This window comes from Tiliqua scincoides, chromosome 3 (genome assembly GCF_035046505.1).
Source record: "Tiliqua scincoides isolate rTilSci1 chromosome 3, rTilSci1.hap2, whole genome shotgun sequence".
NCBI classification, from domain to species: domain Eukaryota; kingdom Metazoa; phylum Chordata; class Lepidosauria; order Squamata; family Scincidae; genus Tiliqua; species Tiliqua scincoides.
In genome coordinates this window covers 176242781-176259612 of record NC_089823.1, presented here as the reverse complement: position 1 = coordinate 176259612, position 16832 = coordinate 176242781, and the positions used below count along the sequence as shown (strand labels likewise).

Below are 16832 nucleotides of genomic sequence, written 5' to 3'. Positions count from 1 at the left end.
GTTAGCTTCAGTTTTTTATGTTGGTGCTGTAATGGTCCTTCCATAGCTTTAAATTAAAAAAGCACATAAATAATGTGTGTCTTCATGTTGTTTCTTAGGTTATAGTTCAATTCCAGCCTTCTGCAATACCAGATGAGTGGGGTACCACACCAGATGGTCAGACAAGGCCAAGAGTGGTAAAACGTGGGATTGATGATGATCATGATGAAATACCAGATGGTGAGTGGGCCAGGTTTGGGGCAGTGGATGCTATTCTATAACTTTTTCTTAGAAATTCTACCTTAACCAATTTTTGCCTGACCCACAGGTGTACACATTTGGTCCCTGTTGTGTACATGCAATGTTGGGCAGAAATGGCTTAATTAGACCAAGAGGTGGTGTTCAACCCTGCCTTTCCTCTGTCCCTTATCAGTGTAGCATGGGTTGATCTGCATTTTTGATCTTGTTGGGCAGAAAAATGGTTTTGGGGAAAGAGACCTAATTCTGTAATTCTCATACTTCTTAGCACAGGGACTCAGTTTTTAGAATGACAGTCTGTTGGGATGCACTGGAAGTGATGTCACTGACCTGGAAGTGATAGCTGAAAGGGACATCATCAACTTAGGCTTCAAACTGAAGCTGCAATCAGTCAAAAGTCCCATTACACAGTGCAGTTGTGCAGTTTACGTAGCTCAGTATTCAAACGTTTCAACTCAGAAGTCAAAGCAGAGATCAGTCTGGGATGCTTCTCCAACCACACAACACTTTCCTTTCAAGCATCCCATCTTCCCACCTATTCAGGGGGAAGCACCATGCCTCTCTCCTACTGGGAGCCCACCCTGCCCAGCATCTCTGTACCCTGTATTTTCAGTGGTGGCTGAGCTAGGAACTACATGACCCATCTGAAATTGGTTCGCAACCCATCTGTTGGTCCGAACCCACAGTTTGAGAAATACTGGCCTAATTGATGGGTAACCCGCTCTTTCCAGAGATTTTTGTTCAAGTTGATTTTCTTTGGGGCTTTCAGTGTATATCAAGTATATGATAAGAAATGCACTTCGGACCCAATCCTAAAGGGCCTTTATGCCTCCAGAATAAGTGATCTGACTGCATTAACCCCTTTACTGCTGTTGCAAACATGACAGCACAAGTGCGTGTAGCCTGATCACTGCTGCAAGTGGCTGGTTCCTTGCTATGGCGGCCAGTGGACACCCACCAGAGCAGATAAGCCCGCACAGGGGCTGGGAGGGAAGTGGAACATGGAGGTGATGGGGTCAGGGAGAGGGCCAAGGAACAGGGCAGTTCTGGCAACAGTGGTATCTGTCAAATCCTAATCACTTCCCCAGGCCTGATCGCCTGCACAACTCAGTGTGAACTTACACCGGCTATTGAGTTGGCACAAATCTGAGTAGACCCATATTGTTTGTAGGAGCTTACCCAAGGAGGCCTCCAGAGGCCAAAACTCCCCTGCAGGATACAGAATCAGTTAGGGGAGTCACTGGGCTGTTAGTTGTGGTATGCCCTTGCATTGCAGATGATTGTAAAAATGGTCTTATGTCAGGTACTTGTATGTAATTTTCCAGACCTGCTGCTTTGGTGAATTTAATGGGGGTGCACTTACTATTTCATTTCTTGTTTATAGGTGAGGTGTCTCAAATTGACCATTTGGTATTCATGGTTCATGGCATTGGTCCTGTCTGTGACCTGCGATTCAGAAGCATCGTTGAATGTGGTATGTATTTAGCTTGTGTTTAGTGGTGTTAAGCTTATATAATAGCTTCACTCATGTTGTTTTATTTGGCTGATGTTTTATTACTTGTATATTGGCTTATTCTTCAGATTATATATACAGCTCAATGAGAGATTCCTTTGTTAATTCATACCACCAGCGGCTTACTTTGTGTGTGCTTATGCTGGGGGAATTTTTAGAACAAGCCTATTTGTTGCAGACACCCAACAGAAGCAACTTTAAATTGTTCTATCTGGTAACAGTTGATATGTCAAAAATAACGATTTGTTTTTGATTGAACAAAAAAGTGGTTGGGGGGCACAGGTCTCTTCTGAGAGAATTTTCATTTTACCTTGATGAAAAAAGCTACTATGGGGAAGTAGAATGGTTAATATTGGTAAGGAGAAGAGAAAAAGAGGATTGTCGGGGCGAACTGTTTCAACACCTCTTTCTAGCGAACGAGAAGTATGATTTTTCCAGTGCATTAGATGAATGCTGCTTTAAAATGTTGTGGGATTTAAAAATTCAAATAAGATTTGAATACGTGTGAACTTTCAGCTCTCTCTAGTTAAAGAGCGTATGTGTGCTTGCGGATATTTTACTAAATTATTCTTTTCATACTGAGTTGTTATTTTGCCTGGAACAGTAAGACTTTGAAATTTGTAAAATGTTGCTGGAAAATCTACATTTAACTTGAGAACGTCTATACACTTGGTCAAATAACATTAACTTCTGTGACTTTACCTTTCTCTTTAAAGTTGATGACTTTCGGACAGTGTCCTTGAAACTGTTACAGACACATTTTAGGAAGTCGTTGGAAGAGCTTAAAGTGAGTAGGGTGGAGTTCCTGCCAGTTCATTGGCATAGTGCTCTGGATGGGGATGCGACAGGAGTGGATAGGTAGGTTTACCATATAGAACTACTGTATCAAAATATCATTATCTACTGCTTCAGATATCTTTTGAGTTTGAAAATTGATTGCTACCATAGTGATAAGCAGCTAACAGCCCAATCCTAAGCGGGTCTACTCAAAAGTAAGTCCCATTATGTTCAAGGGACTTGCTTCCAGGAAAGTGTGCATAGATTTGCAGCTTAAGACAGTAAACCTTATACAAAGCCCACAGTTAATATGGGGGGGGGATTACATTCTAAGACAGTGGTTCCCAAACAAGTGGGTCATGACTTACCAGGGTACTGAAAGTAGAATGGCCTGGAAATTGGCAGCAACACAGTTAGGACGATCATGCTGCTGCTGGGCAGGAAAGGGTTTTTCACTTACCTGGGGATCATTATGGCTCTCCAGAGGGTCAGGGGAGCCTGAGACCCCCCTCTGCATCCTTCCCAGCAGCTTTAGCATTCTGATAAAAGCAAAAGACACCCACTTCTGGTTTCTTGATGAAAACAGGAAGTGGTGTTTTTTTTTTGCTTTTATCAGGACTTTGAAGCTGCCAGTATGGCTTGGGGGGTGGGGTGGTGTCGCATTGCAACCCCCAGATAAGTTTAAAAAACCTTCCCTTCCTGGCAGCAGCATCATCGCCCCAATTGTGTTGTTGCCCCCTCCTGTCCCCAGCAAATACTTACAACAGTGGTTCTCAAACTGGTGGGTCGTGACCTACCAGTTTGTGTAAAGGTTCCCCTGTCCCTTTAGGAGGCGGGAAAGGGAAGAGGGCAACAAGGAGATCCTCAGGATCGCATCCCTAAGGGGGAGAGGGGGGTGCTTTTTACTTACCGTATTTTTCGCTCCATAAGACGCACCTGACCATAAGACGCACCTAGTTTTTAGAGGAGGAAAACAGGAAAAAAAATATTCTGAACCAAATAGTGTAATAAAATATTTAATAAACTATAACAGAATAACATTTGAACCATGTAAAGTGAACAGCAGTCAACAGTGGCATTAAGAACCATTATCACTGTCATTAACAAATGGAGAGACTTAAAGGTTTGAGTACTCTAGTTTTCTGGAAACCCCAAGAACTCATCATCGCTAGAGTCAGAATTTATGAAGCTCACAAAAGCAGGTGCACACAAATAGGGGATCACATTATCTTTCTGCTACAATGATGTTCTGCCAAATTCCAATCCACTGGGCCTCGTGCCCACTTAAGGCTGATCAGTCCCCCTTGTGCAACTCACCAGTGCAGCAAGCAAAAGTGAGTCCAGTTCTAGTCCACAGATGCCAAGTAAATCAGTCCCATCAATCAGAGTTGCCAAATCAGAGTCCAGAGCCAATAAGCCAAATTACAGTCCAAGGTCAGGTTCCAGATAGGTTAGTCAAATCCATCAGGGTATCCAAGTCCAGTCACAATCCACAGTCAGATTCCAAATTCAATAAACCCAGTCAGTCTCCTCTCCTACCTCCAACCTGCACTCCTTCAAAACCCACAAACCCTTTCTGCCTCAGGTACTCCTTATATCCCTGAGGGCCCTATTGCCTTCCAGTGGCTGCAGCTGTGCAGCACACTCTGCTGGATGCCCAGGCCTTACCCTTAAAGCTGACACCACATCTACCTCCTTGCCAGTTCTTCCGTGATTCCAATACAATTGAACAAGTGGAAAGTCCAACCACAACTTGAATTCTCAAGACACAACAAACCTCTGGATTTATGGTGATTTACCTGGGGCTTGTGCAATAAACACTGGCATTCTGACGAAGGACACAGTTTTTTCTTTGTGATGGGGGGGGGTATTACATTCAGATGCTGGATGAGGTGAGTGAAAGCACCCCTCCCCTGCTGTGTGAGTGTGTGTGGGGGGGCAGAGCATCTGTGTGTGTAAGAGAAGGGAGCAGCCTGTGTGTGTGAGAGAGGGGGGAAAGTGTTTGTGTTGCAGAGAAGTTGTGATGCTCCAGGCTTGGGGTGGGGGGAGAGAGAGGCTGTGATGCTCCAGGTTTGGGGGGAGAGAGGATGTGATGCTCCAGGCTTGGGGGGGAGAGAGAGGCTTTCCTGGGAGTAAGCCCCCCTGACTCTAATGGGACTTACTTCAGAGTAGGCATGCACAGGATTGGGCAGTGAGACTGCCACCCCACCCACGCTTTCCTGGGAGTGAGCCCCACTGATTCTGAGACTTACTTCTGAGTAGACACGCGGGCTTGGGCTCCCTCCAGCGCTGCCACAGTCCGCGCGGGCACTGAGGGAACGCAGGAGCCCCCCAGCCAGCTCAGCCTCTGACTGCCCGGGGAAGCCGAGCAGAGCGAGCGGCCAGGGCCGGGCGGAGTTTTTTTTGGTTTTTTTTTTGCAGTATTCGCTCCATAAGACACACACACTTTTCCCCCCACTTTTTGGGGCGGAAAAAGTGCGTCTTATGGAGCGAAAAATACGGTATTTTCACTCATTTAGGGCTGCTGCAGCCTCCAGGAGTCATAGGGAGCCCCATACAGCCTTCCACAGGGTTGCCAATGCTTGGAATGTTGAGTCATTGCATCTCAAAGAGGAAGTGCTTTGCACGAGATTATGTCTCAACATTCCAAGCATCAGGAGGGCTGTGTGGGGCTCCCTGTGACTCCTGGAGGCTGCAGCAGCCCTACATGAGTGAAAGTAAGGAAAAAGCACCCCCTCACCCCTGAATGAGGCAATCATCGGGATTGCCTCACTGTCCTGGCCCCTCCCCTGCAAAAACTTAGGGAGTAAATTTTGAGAACTACTGACTTACAGGGTTCCCAAAGTCAGAGTAGGTCTCAGTCTCAGAACTTATCAAATGTGTGCTGCAGTCTTTGATCATGTTCATCCCAGGTTGAGCAGCTGCATGTTGTCAGTAACACTTTGTGGGTCATTCAAAGAAAACCATGAATGTACCATTGTGCACGTTAATGCAGACTTGGGATGGGCTTTTCAAAGTCAGTCTTGATGGGGTTGCTGGCTGTAGGTGGTGATTAAGTAAAGAAGCCGGTGGTAGATAAGAGACAGTGGACTGGGGTTGATGTGATTATTACTATTATTAACAGTATTTATATACCGCTTTTCAACTAAAAGTTCACAAATCAGTTTACAGAGAAAAATCAAAAGAACTAATGGCTCCCTGTCCCCAAAGGGCTCACAATCTAAAAGATAACCACTAGAAAAGACACTGCTGGGGTGGGGAGGGCCAGTAACTCTTCCTCTGCTAAATAAAAGAGGAGCACCCACTTGAAAAAGTGCCTCTTAACCAGTTAGCAGGGTTGATGTGATGTTTCAAAGCTCAATTTGAGAAGCAGACACTAAACACTTTCTTGGAAATCCCTAATTTTTTAGATTGTGAACCCTTTTGAGATTAGAAACCAGTTTTTTATTTGTATTTCTATTTGAATGTTTTTTGGTGGGGAAAAAATATAAAAATTTTCCTACTATTACGGAGATCTTTCATTGTTCAACACAGTTCAACTTCTTACCTATTAATTTACTTATTGATTTTGTGTTTTCAGAAATATTAAAAAAATAACTTTGCCAAGTATTGGACGCCTACGTCACTTCACCAATGAGACCCTACTTGATATATTATTTTACAACAGCCCCACATACTGTCAAACGATTGTGGATAAAGTAGGATTGGAGATGAATCGCCTGTATGCGCTTTTCATGAGCAGAAACCCAAACTTTAAAGGAGGAGTGTCGGTTGCTGGTCATAGTTTAGGTAATTTTATAACGGGCAGTAAATCTAGGTATGAGGAATATTATGACTTAAGGATTGGGTCTTTTGTTAGAAATTTTAATTGTGCAACCCTTAATGAGTGTTAATATTTTCTAACTGTGTGTATGTGGAATGGGCACACGACTGCTGCAACCAAATTTTCATTTAGGAATCCTTTTTGGACCTACTGAAATATGAGTATATCTTTCCATCATGTTTGGAAAGTCTTGTTTGGTTGAAAGAGCATATCTATGAGAATAGGATATGAATCTGTTTAAATCTGGATAATCAAATATCTGGAAGATCATGTTGTAACAACTCTTGTCTTTCCAGGTTCTTTAATATTATTTGACATACTCTCCAACCAAAAAGATTGGACTTCCAATATTAATTCTGTGACTTCTGCTATCAATGGTGTTGTGAAGGATGCAGCTAATGATGATCAGCAGGTATTTGTACTTCAATGAAATTGTCCTTTACACTTGAGTGATTCTACTAACTTGTCTGAATACTTAATTTTCAACACTCTATGAACATAAGAACATAAGAACATAAGAACAGCCCCACTGGATCAGGCCATAGGCCCATCTAGTCCAGCTTCCTGTATCTCACAGCGGCCCACCAAATGCCCCAGGGAGCACACCAGATAACAAGAGACCTCATCCTGGTGCTCTCCCCTACATCTGGCATTCTGACTTAACCCATTCCTAAAATCAGGAGGTTGCGCATACACATCATGGCTTGTACCCCATAATGGATTTTTCCTCCAGAAACTCGTCCAATCCACTTTTAAAGGCGTCTAGGCTAGACGCCAGCACCACATCCTGTGGCAAGGAGTTCCACAGACCGACCACGCGCTGAGTAAAGAAATATTTTCTTTTGTCTGTCCTAACCCGCCCAACACTCAATTTTAGTGGATGTCCCCTGGTTCTGGTATTATGTGAGAGTGTAAAGAGCATCTCCCTATCCACTCTGTCCATCCCCTGCATAATTTTGTATGTCTCAATCATGTCCCCCCTCAAGCGTCTCTTTTCTAGGCTGAAGAGGCCCAAACGCCGTAGCCTTTCCTCATAAGGAAGGTGCCCCAGCCCCGTAATCAGCTTAGTCGCTCTCTTTTGCACCTTTTCCATTTCCACTATGTCTTTTTTGAGATGCGGCGACCAGAACTGGACACAATACTCCAGGTGTGGCCTTACCATCGATTTGTACAACGGCATTATAATACTAGCTGTTTTGTTCTCAATACCCTTCCTAATGATCCCAAGCATAGAATTGGCCTTCTTCACTGCCGCCGCACATTGGGTCGACACTTTCATCGACCTGTCCACCACCACCCCAAGATCTCTCTCCTGATCTGTCACAGACAGCTCAGAACCCATCAGCCTATATCTAAAGTTTTGATTTTTTGCCCCAATGTGCATGACTTTACACTTACTGACATTGAAGCGCATCTGCCATTTTGCTGCCCATTCTGCCAGTCTGGAGAGATCCTTCTGGAGCTCCTCACAATCACTTCTGGTCTTTACCACTCGGAAAAGTTTGGTGTCGTCTGCAAACTTAGCCACTTCACTGCTCAACCCTGTCTCCAGGTCATTTATGAAGAGGTTGAAAAGCACCGGTCCCAGGACAGATCCTTGGGGCACACCGCTTTTCACCTCTCTCCATTGTGAAAATTGCCCATTGACACCCACTCTCTGCTTCCTGGCCTCCAACCAGTTCTCAATCCACGAGAGGACCTGTCCTCTAATTCCCTGACTGTGGAGTTTTTTCAGTAGCCTTTGGTGAGGGACCGTGTCAAACGCCTTCTGAAAGTCCAGATATATAATGTCCACGGGTTCTCCCGCATCCACATGCCTGTTGACTTTTTCAAAGAATTCTATAAGGTTTGTGAGGCAAGACTTACCCTTACAGAAGCCATGCTGACTCTCCCTCAGCAAGGCCTGTTCATCTATGTGTTTTGAGATCCTATCTTTGATGAGGCATTCCACCATCTTACCCGGTATGGATGTTAGGCTGACCGGCCTATAGTTTCCCGGGTCCCCCCTCTTTCCCTTTTTAAAAATAGGCGTGACATTTGCTATCCTCCAATCTTCTGGCACCATGGCCGTTTTGAGGGACAAGTTGCATACCTTAGTCAAGAGATCTGCAACTTCATTCTTCAATTCCTTAATAACCCTTGGGTGTATGCCATCAGGGCCCGGTGACTTATTGATCTTTAATTTATCAATGAGGTCTGAAACATCTTCTCTTTTAACCTCTATCTGACTTAACTCCTCGGTTAGGAGGGGCCGTTCGGGCAGCGGTATCTGCCCGAGGTCTTCTGCCGTGAAGACAGATGCAAAGAACTCATTTAATTTCTCTGCCATCTCTAAGTCTCCTTTTATCTCCCCTTTCCCTCCCTCACCATCCAGAGGGCCAACCGCTTCTCTGGCGGGTTTCCTGCTTCTAACATATTTGAAGAAGCTTTTATTATTCCCCTTAATGTTGCTGGCCATGCGTTCCTCATAGTCTCGCTTGGCCTCCCCTATCACCTTCTTACATTTCTTTTGCCACAGTTTATGTTCCTTTTTATTCTCTTCATTAGGGCAAGACTTCCATTTACGGAAGGAAGCTTCCTTGCCCTTCACAGCCTCTCTAACTTGGCTGGTTAGCCATGCGGGCACCCTCCTGGATTTAGTGGAACCCTTCTTTCTTTGCGGTATACACCTCTGCTGGGCCTCTATTACTGTTGTTTTAAGCAGCCTCCATGCACTCTGGAGAGACTGGACTCTTTTTACCCTCCCTTTCAACCTCCTTCTAACCAGCCTCCTCATTTGAGGGAAGTCCGCCCGTCGGAAGTCAAGGGTTTTTGTGAGAGATTTGCCTGGTATTCTTCCCCCAACGTGCACGTCAAAACGGATCGCAGCATGATCACTGTTCCCCAATGGCTCAGTAACGTTTACATCTCTAACCAGGTCCTGCGTACCGCACAAAATTAAATCCAGAGTCACCTGTCCTCTGGTGGGCTCCGTGACTAGCTGATCCAAGCCACAGTCATTTAGCACGTCAAGAAATCCGGTTTCCTTATCGTGACCAGAACACAAATTGACCCAGTCAATATGAGGATAATTGAAGTCCCCCATGATTACAACCCTGTCCTTCCTTGTCACCTCCCTGATATGGAAAATCTGCAACCCTTTTATCTGCAGAGATTACTTTATCCCTTATCACATTTACATAAAACACAGAACATGGAACAGTCAAGGTAGGGATGCCCAACTCATACCTTTCCAAGTCTTGTTTTATGGTTTTGTTAATATCAAAGAACCACACCACCATATCCTCCTGTAACATCCATAGCGGGAAGAGGCCCCTTCCCTGGGGTTGCTGCTGAATGCAAAGGGCTTACCTGGTCGATGAGCAGAGGTCGCCGGTGGATTAAGGGACGGGAGGCAGGTATAGTTGCTCGACACAGGTGGTTTAATTTCGTTAGCCATTTTACATTCATGTGGACTGTTATGTCACAGTCCACTGTACATTATGTGGACATGTGCTGTCGTCTTCGGGTAGGCTCCGGACCCGATCCTCCCCGTTCCTTGGTGGCCTCAGCCCAAGCTTTTTGCCCCGTGTCTTTGGGCCAGGGGTCAGGGTTCTGGAGGGCTGCAACCCAGCTGGTCAGGGTCAGGCTAGCTGGCCTTAAGGGGCCCCCCGATACCTCTGTGATTGTCCCCCAGGCAGCTGGCCACCATGGGATATAGTTGGCTGCGAGCCCCGGTCCTGATAACTCCGTCTCTCCAGGGGTCGCCCTCTGGGTCCAGGCCGGTCCGGGAGGTCTCTGCCCCAGCCTCCTCTCTCCAGGGAGGACCTCAGCCCTCTCCCTCTGGAGACCTTGCTCTTTCCCTTTAGGCGGAGGTGGTTTTCCCCCTCTGGTTTCCCTCTGGCCTTCCCTATCTCTGGAGAGGAGCCTTCCCTCTCTTCCCTCTCCAGGCTGCTTATGAGACTAGCCCCACCCCTTCTAACCACGTGCCTGCTTGTTGCTACCAGCTGGTCCTTGCCCCTACTCCCAGGTAGGTGTTCTGCAAGGAACCCCAGTCCTGATGGCACTTGGGTCTTACCCCGAGGAGGCCTCTACCCTAGAGAAGATCCCTGCTCCTGGGGAGCTTTTGGCCACCCCAGCTGGGCCCAGGTGACACCTCCTTAAACACTTCTGAAATGTCTCCATTTAATGCATTTTTTATCAGATTAAAATATATGAAACTGCTTTATAGTGAGACAGTTTTCTGTAGTCCAGAACAGTGGACTTGTTAGAAGTGGCAGCACTGCTCCAGAGTCTCTGGCAGAGTTCTTTACTCTCTTGAATGCAGACCTTTTGCATGCGAAACATGTGCTTGTTACTGACCTGTGGCTCTTCCTCAAAGTATGGTCAGTTGATGTGATGTGTGAATGTGAGCTATTCTGAAAATAGCATGATTTATGAAGCACTGATGTCTGGAAGTCTTGTTTTAAACTTAATCTAGAACTTATTGAAATCAATAACACTGGGGTTGTATCCTAATGCTAGTGTGCAGAAGAAAGAATCCAAAAGGGAACTTTCCCACCTCCTTAACTTCATAGTAGACTCTTGCAGCACCCAAAAATTTACTTGAGGATTGGGGAGATTCTCTGGAACAATCTGGAATGTGAAATGGAGAACTGTTGGGGGGAAGCTGGGCCTTTTGTTCATGCAAATTGAGGTTAAGATACAACCCGTTATCCAAGAGCGTATTTTGTATTCTAATTTATTTCTCCCCTCTTCAAGATGACAGCAGATTCTAATTCTGCTGCTTCCTTGTGTTCCTTTTCTAATGATGATCATGATGTGGAGGAAGATATTCCAACCTTACAAGGAACTCTGGAAACTCTTAGCTTATCTGAATATATTGGCACATTTGAAAAGGAGAAGATTGACATGGAATCTCTGGTAACAAATTATAAAGTGAATACTTGCTGCTGATAAATTTGGGATTGCTCATAAGAGGTGGAAGTTTTTTTTTTTAATAAAATATTTTATTTATTACAGATACAGGTGAGGAAAATGGGTTAGACTTTGGGCAGGTACTACACTGGTTACGCATAAGGATATGGCTCTAGATTACAACATGAATTATTTAAAAAAAAGAAAAGAAAAGCAATCAAACGACTGGAAAAAAACCACAGTAATCTTCAGTACAAAAGCTATCATATTTGCCATTATAAAAATTTAATTTTATCTAAACACTCGATATTGTTTAACTAAAATTATCTATCTAATCATAAAAAGGCTTCCAATATTTTCGTACTCTACCTAAATCTCTCGTTCATTCTTTCTGTTAAAACTTCCATTTCTGCTATTTCATAAATTTGTCTATTAAATTTTCTCTAGTTGGCACGTCTGTAGATTTCCAATTTTGCGCAAACAGTATTCTTGCCGCTGTAACAATATGTACAATAAGGTATTTTCTATAATAGTCTTTAATTTCTGATGTCACATTTAGGAGGAATATTTCTGGTTTGAATGGTAATACACAATTCAATATCTCTTACAAGAATTTATGTATCATTTTCCAATATCTCTTTGCTTTTTCACTTGTCCACCACATATGATAAAAGGTTCCTTCAACCTCTTTACATTTCCAACACTTATTTGATGACCCAGAATACATTTTTGCTAATTTCTCTGGAGTTAAATACCATCTATAAAAAAATTTATATAAATTCTCTTTAAAAGACCCTGCTTTAGTTATCTTAATATTTATATTCCATATTTGCTTCCAGTCATCCTTTGATATATTCAAAATTTTTTGCCTAGCACACCATTGCATCTTTAACTATTTCATCCTCCATTCTTATCTCCAGGAGAAAATTGTACAGTGTCTCTGACAATCCTGCATAACAATTTTGGCGACCCAGATGGGACACAAACCCACAACGAAAACATAAGTTTAAGGCTTTATTATGAGGAATGGAACCTGAACCACACCAAACCAAATAAACTTGTTCCAAATCTTCCCCAGTTGAGTGAGGACCTGAGGCAGGCACTAGGCAGGCAGGAAGCAGCAGGACTTGAGGCAGAGGGGCTGGCTGGTTGCTCCCTGGCTCTCAGTGGCTCCTTGCTGCAGCTCTCTCTCCTTAGCTCTCAGGTTTCAGCTCCGCTCTGCAGCTCCTTCTCTCCCAGCTCGCCTGGTGATCTTTCTTCCTCCACAGAGCTTGCTCTCCAAGGCTTCTCATAGCAGCTCTTCCCTGGTGGTCTATATCGCTCCTTCCTTGTGCAACCCCTTTTATAGGCCTTTGCACACAGCAGCCTCTACCTTCCCTCTCCTGGTACTGCAGCCTCCTCTCCTGCAGCAGTTTTCCCTCAGGTCCTCCTCAGACTGAGCCCAAGTTTTACACATAACAATATTTACAGGAAAAAATTGCACTTGTTCAGCCATTTTCACTTAGAAATTTTTTTTGCCTTCCTTGATATTTTCCTTGTTCTCTGTCTTGTTTGTATTTTCCTTCTTCCTCCTATTGCTCCTTCTGCTTCTTCTTCTTGGCTGTCTTCTATATCTTGATCCATCTCTTTCTTTTTTTTCTTTTCTCCATTCTGTTCTTTTTGAGTTTGATCCGAAGATTCTTCTTCCTGAGAGGACGTACTCTCGTTCTCTGAGAATTCCTTGTTTTGTTCTCCTAGGCTTTCTCCATATTTTGATAAAAATTGTTGAGCTTTCATCATTGAATTTATATTAAATCTTTTCTCTTTATAAACAAACAGAAGGCTGTTTGGAATTTGCCAATGATATTTCACACTATTCTTAGTATTGCAGCAAAATTTCTATAAGGTGTTCTTTTTTGGCAAACTTTCCAGGGAACTTCTCTCAAAACTCTCACTTGTTCGCCCTCCACTACTCTTTGTTTTTCCTCCAATCTTTTTAATATATTATCCCTTGAAGTTCTTTTCGTAAACTTTATTACTATCTCTCTTGGCTTATTATTCAATCTTGCATATTTAGAATTGACTCTGTATGCAGTATTTATTATCTCTTTAATCTGATCCTCCTCCAGTTCCAACTCCATTGTCAACCATTCTTCTATTCGACTTCTGGTGTCTTCTGAAGATTTTTTTTTAAGGTTCTGTATTCTGATAATAAATGCTGCTTTTTCCATCTCCTGTCTCATTACAGAAGTCTCTAGTTCTTTGTTTTCCTTTTGCATTTGGTCCATTCGCTTTTCCGTCTCCTCCATACTTCTGTTTTCTTCCTATCTCTCTTTAAATTCTTGACATCCTGTTTATTTTTTGTAATCTGATCCTGCATACTTGTCAGGGAGGAGTTTATTTGCTTCATTTGTTCAGATAGTTTGCCTATCTCTTCTTTCATATCATTTCTAAAATCTTTCAACAGATCCAGTAATGAAGTCTGGCTTTCCCTCCTGTGCTCCATAGCTGCATATGTAGCAATTTGTGATCCAACTAATGGTGATGTCTTAGGTGTAATTTTACTAACTTCCTTTTTTGATGTCATTCTTTGCTTTTTACTATTCTTCTCTTTCTTAATAAAAAAAGAGGTTTTTTTAAATCTGTCTAGTCCCTTAAAATGACACTCAGTATTTAAAAACACATCAAAAATGACAATAGTCACAATTCAATAACCACAAACACTTATAGACACAAAAATTACATTAATCTAGCAATTAATCTATCAAGTCTGATTTTCTTCACCTTCTTATAAGGCTAATCCCCAAGTTTTGATACCAGCAAGACCCGGGATTGATACCAGCAAGACCCGGGATCAGAGAAAAGTGGAGGAATTTGCACAAGCGCTTGAGGAATCTCTTCCAGGCCCGGCCGACGCAAACGCATCCAACAGATGGGAACATTTCAAGAATACCGTTTACAACACCGCCTTGTCCATATTCGGCAAGAAGACCAACAAGGCGGCAGACTGGTTTGAAGCCCACTCTGAGGAGTTGACACCAGTCATTGAGGAAAAGAGGAGAGCTCAAGCAGCATACAAGGCCTGTCCCAGTGAGCGCAACCTGCAGGTCCTCCGAACTGCTCGCAGCAAAGTCCAACAGACTGCCAGGAGATGTGCTAACGACTACTGGCTCCAGCTCTGTTCCGAGATACAGATAGCAGCTGACACGGGCAACATCAAGGGGATGTATGATGGTATCAAGCAGGCCCTAGGTCCAACACAGAAGAAAATTGCCCCTCTGAAGTCTGCCACAGGCGAGGTCATCCAGGATCGGGCGCAGCAGATGGAACGCTGGGTGCAGCACTACTCTGAGCTATATTCCAGAGAAAATGTAGTCACCGAAGAAGCACTGAACAACATTGAGTGCCTGCCTGTGCTGGAAGAGCTTGACAGTGAACCAACCCTAGAAGAACTTCATGTGGCCCTGGACTCCCTTGCCTTTGGCAAGGCACCTGGAAAAGACAGCATCCCTGCTGAAGTCCTAAAATGCTGCAAAGAGATCATCGTCACTGAGCTGCATGAAATCCTCTGTCTCTGCTGGAGAGAAGGTGGAGTACCTCAAGACATGAGGGATGCAAACATCATCACGCTGTACAAGAACAAAGGTGACAGGGGTGACTGCAACAACTACCGCGGCATCTCTCTCCTTAGCGTTGTAGGAAAGCTGTTTGCCCGAGTTGTACTAAAGAGGCTCCAGGTACTTGCAGAGAGCGTCTATTCAGAATCGCAGTGTGGATTCCGAGCCAACAGGTCCACCACTGATATGGTATTCTCCCTTAGACAACTGCAGGAGAAATGCAAGGAACAACGACAGCCACTCTTTATAGCCTTCATAGATCTCACAAAGGCTTTCGACCTGGTCAGCAGAGATGGCCTCTTCAAGATTCTCCCCAAGATTGGATGTCCACCCAGGCTCCTCAGCATCATCAGATCTTTCCACAAGGACATGAAGGGCACTGTTGTCTTCGATGGCTCCACATCAGACCCTTTTGACATCCGAAGCGGAGTGAAGCAGGGCTGTGTTCTTGCACCAACCTTGTTTGGGATTTTCTTCGCTGTCCTGCTGAAGCAGGCCTTTGGAACTGCAACAGAAGGCATCTATCTCCGGACCAGATCAGACGGAAAGCTCTTCAACCTCTCCAGACTGAGAGCAAAATCCAAAGTCCAGCTGAAATGTCTGCGTGACTTCCTCTTTGCCGACGATGCAGCTGTCACTACCCACTCTGCCAAAGATCTCCAGCAGCTCATGGATCGTTTTAGCAAGGCCTGCCAAGATTTTGGACTGACAATCAGCCTGAAGAAAACACAGGTCATGGTTCAGGATGTGGACTCACTTCCCTGCATTACAATCTCTGAGCATGAACTGGAGGTTGTCCATGACTTTGTGTACCTTGGCTCAACGATCTCCGACACTCATTCTCTCGATACCGAGCTAAACAAGCGCATCGGTAAAGCAGCTACCACGTTTTCCAGACTCACAAAGAGAGTCTGGTCCAACAAGAAGCTGACGGAACATACCAAGATCCAGGTCTACAGAGCTTGCGTCCTGAGTACACTTCTGTACTGCAGCGAGACATGGACTCTTCACTCACAACAGGAGAGGAAACTGAGCGCTTTCCACATGCGCTGCCTCCGACGCATCCTCGGCATCACCTGGCAGGACAAAGTTCCAAACAACACAGTCCTGGAACGTGCTGGAATCCCTAGCATGTATTCACTGCTGAAACAGAGACGCCTGCGTTGGCTTGGTCATGTCGTGAGAATGGATGATGGCCGGATCCCAAAGGATCTCCTCTATGGAGAACTCGTTCAAGGAAAGCGCCCTACAGGCAGACCACAGCTGCGATACAAGGACATCTGCAAGAGGGATCTGAAGGCCTTAGGGATGGACCTCAACAAGTGGGAAACCCTGGCCTCTGAGCGGCCCGCTTGGAGGCAGGCTGTGCAGCATGGCCTTTCCCAGTTTGAAGAGACACTTTGCCAACAGTCTGAGGCTAAGAGGCAAAGAAGGAAGGCCCATAGTCAGGGAGACAGACCAGGGACAGACTGCACTTGCTCCCGGTGTGGAAGGGATTGTCACTCCCGGATTGGCCTTTTCAGCCACACTAGACGCTGTGCCAGAACCACCATTCAGAGCGCGATACCATAGTCTTTCGAGACTGAAGGTTGCCAATACAATACAATCCCCAAGTTTTATACCCAAAAAGGATATCTTGCTCCACCTTGTAAGGCTAATCCCCAAGTTATATATCCAAAAAGGGTATCTTGCTTCACCTTCTTGTAAGGCTAATCCCCACATTTAATATCCAAAAAATGTGGATCAATAATCCAATTCAAATCAATACCAATATCAATTCAAATCAATGTGTCTTTAAAAGCTCTGTCTCAGGTCTCTAGCTATAAGAGCAAAAATGAATTGTTCCAGCAGTTAAAAAATCCACCAAGTCATATTTTCTTGCTTCACCTTCTTATAAGGCTAATCCCCAAGTTTTATAATCTGAGTCATCCAAGTCTTTTATCCAAAAAGGGTGGATCAGTAGTCCAGTTCAAGTCAATAACACTGTCAA

At 44.5% G+C, this 16832-nt stretch overlaps 1 protein-coding gene across 1 annotated transcript in view; it reads left to right on the top strand.

Annotated features, from left to right (window-relative positions):
* The window catches only part of SEC23IP (SEC23 interacting protein), a 45786-nt gene that overhangs the window by 7992 nt on the left and 20962 nt on the right, over positions 1 to 16832 (top strand). Inside the window, exons 6-11 of the mRNA XM_066619064.1 lie at positions 99 to 219; positions 1622 to 1711; positions 2467 to 2608; positions 6108 to 6316; positions 6647 to 6762; positions 11091 to 11252. Of these exons, the coding sequence (XP_066475161.1) occupies positions 99 to 219; positions 1622 to 1711; positions 2467 to 2608; positions 6108 to 6316; positions 6647 to 6762; positions 11091 to 11252 (840 nt within the window). The remainder of the gene's footprint in view (positions 1 to 98; positions 220 to 1621; positions 1712 to 2466; positions 2609 to 6107; positions 6317 to 6646; positions 6763 to 11090; positions 11253 to 16832) is intronic.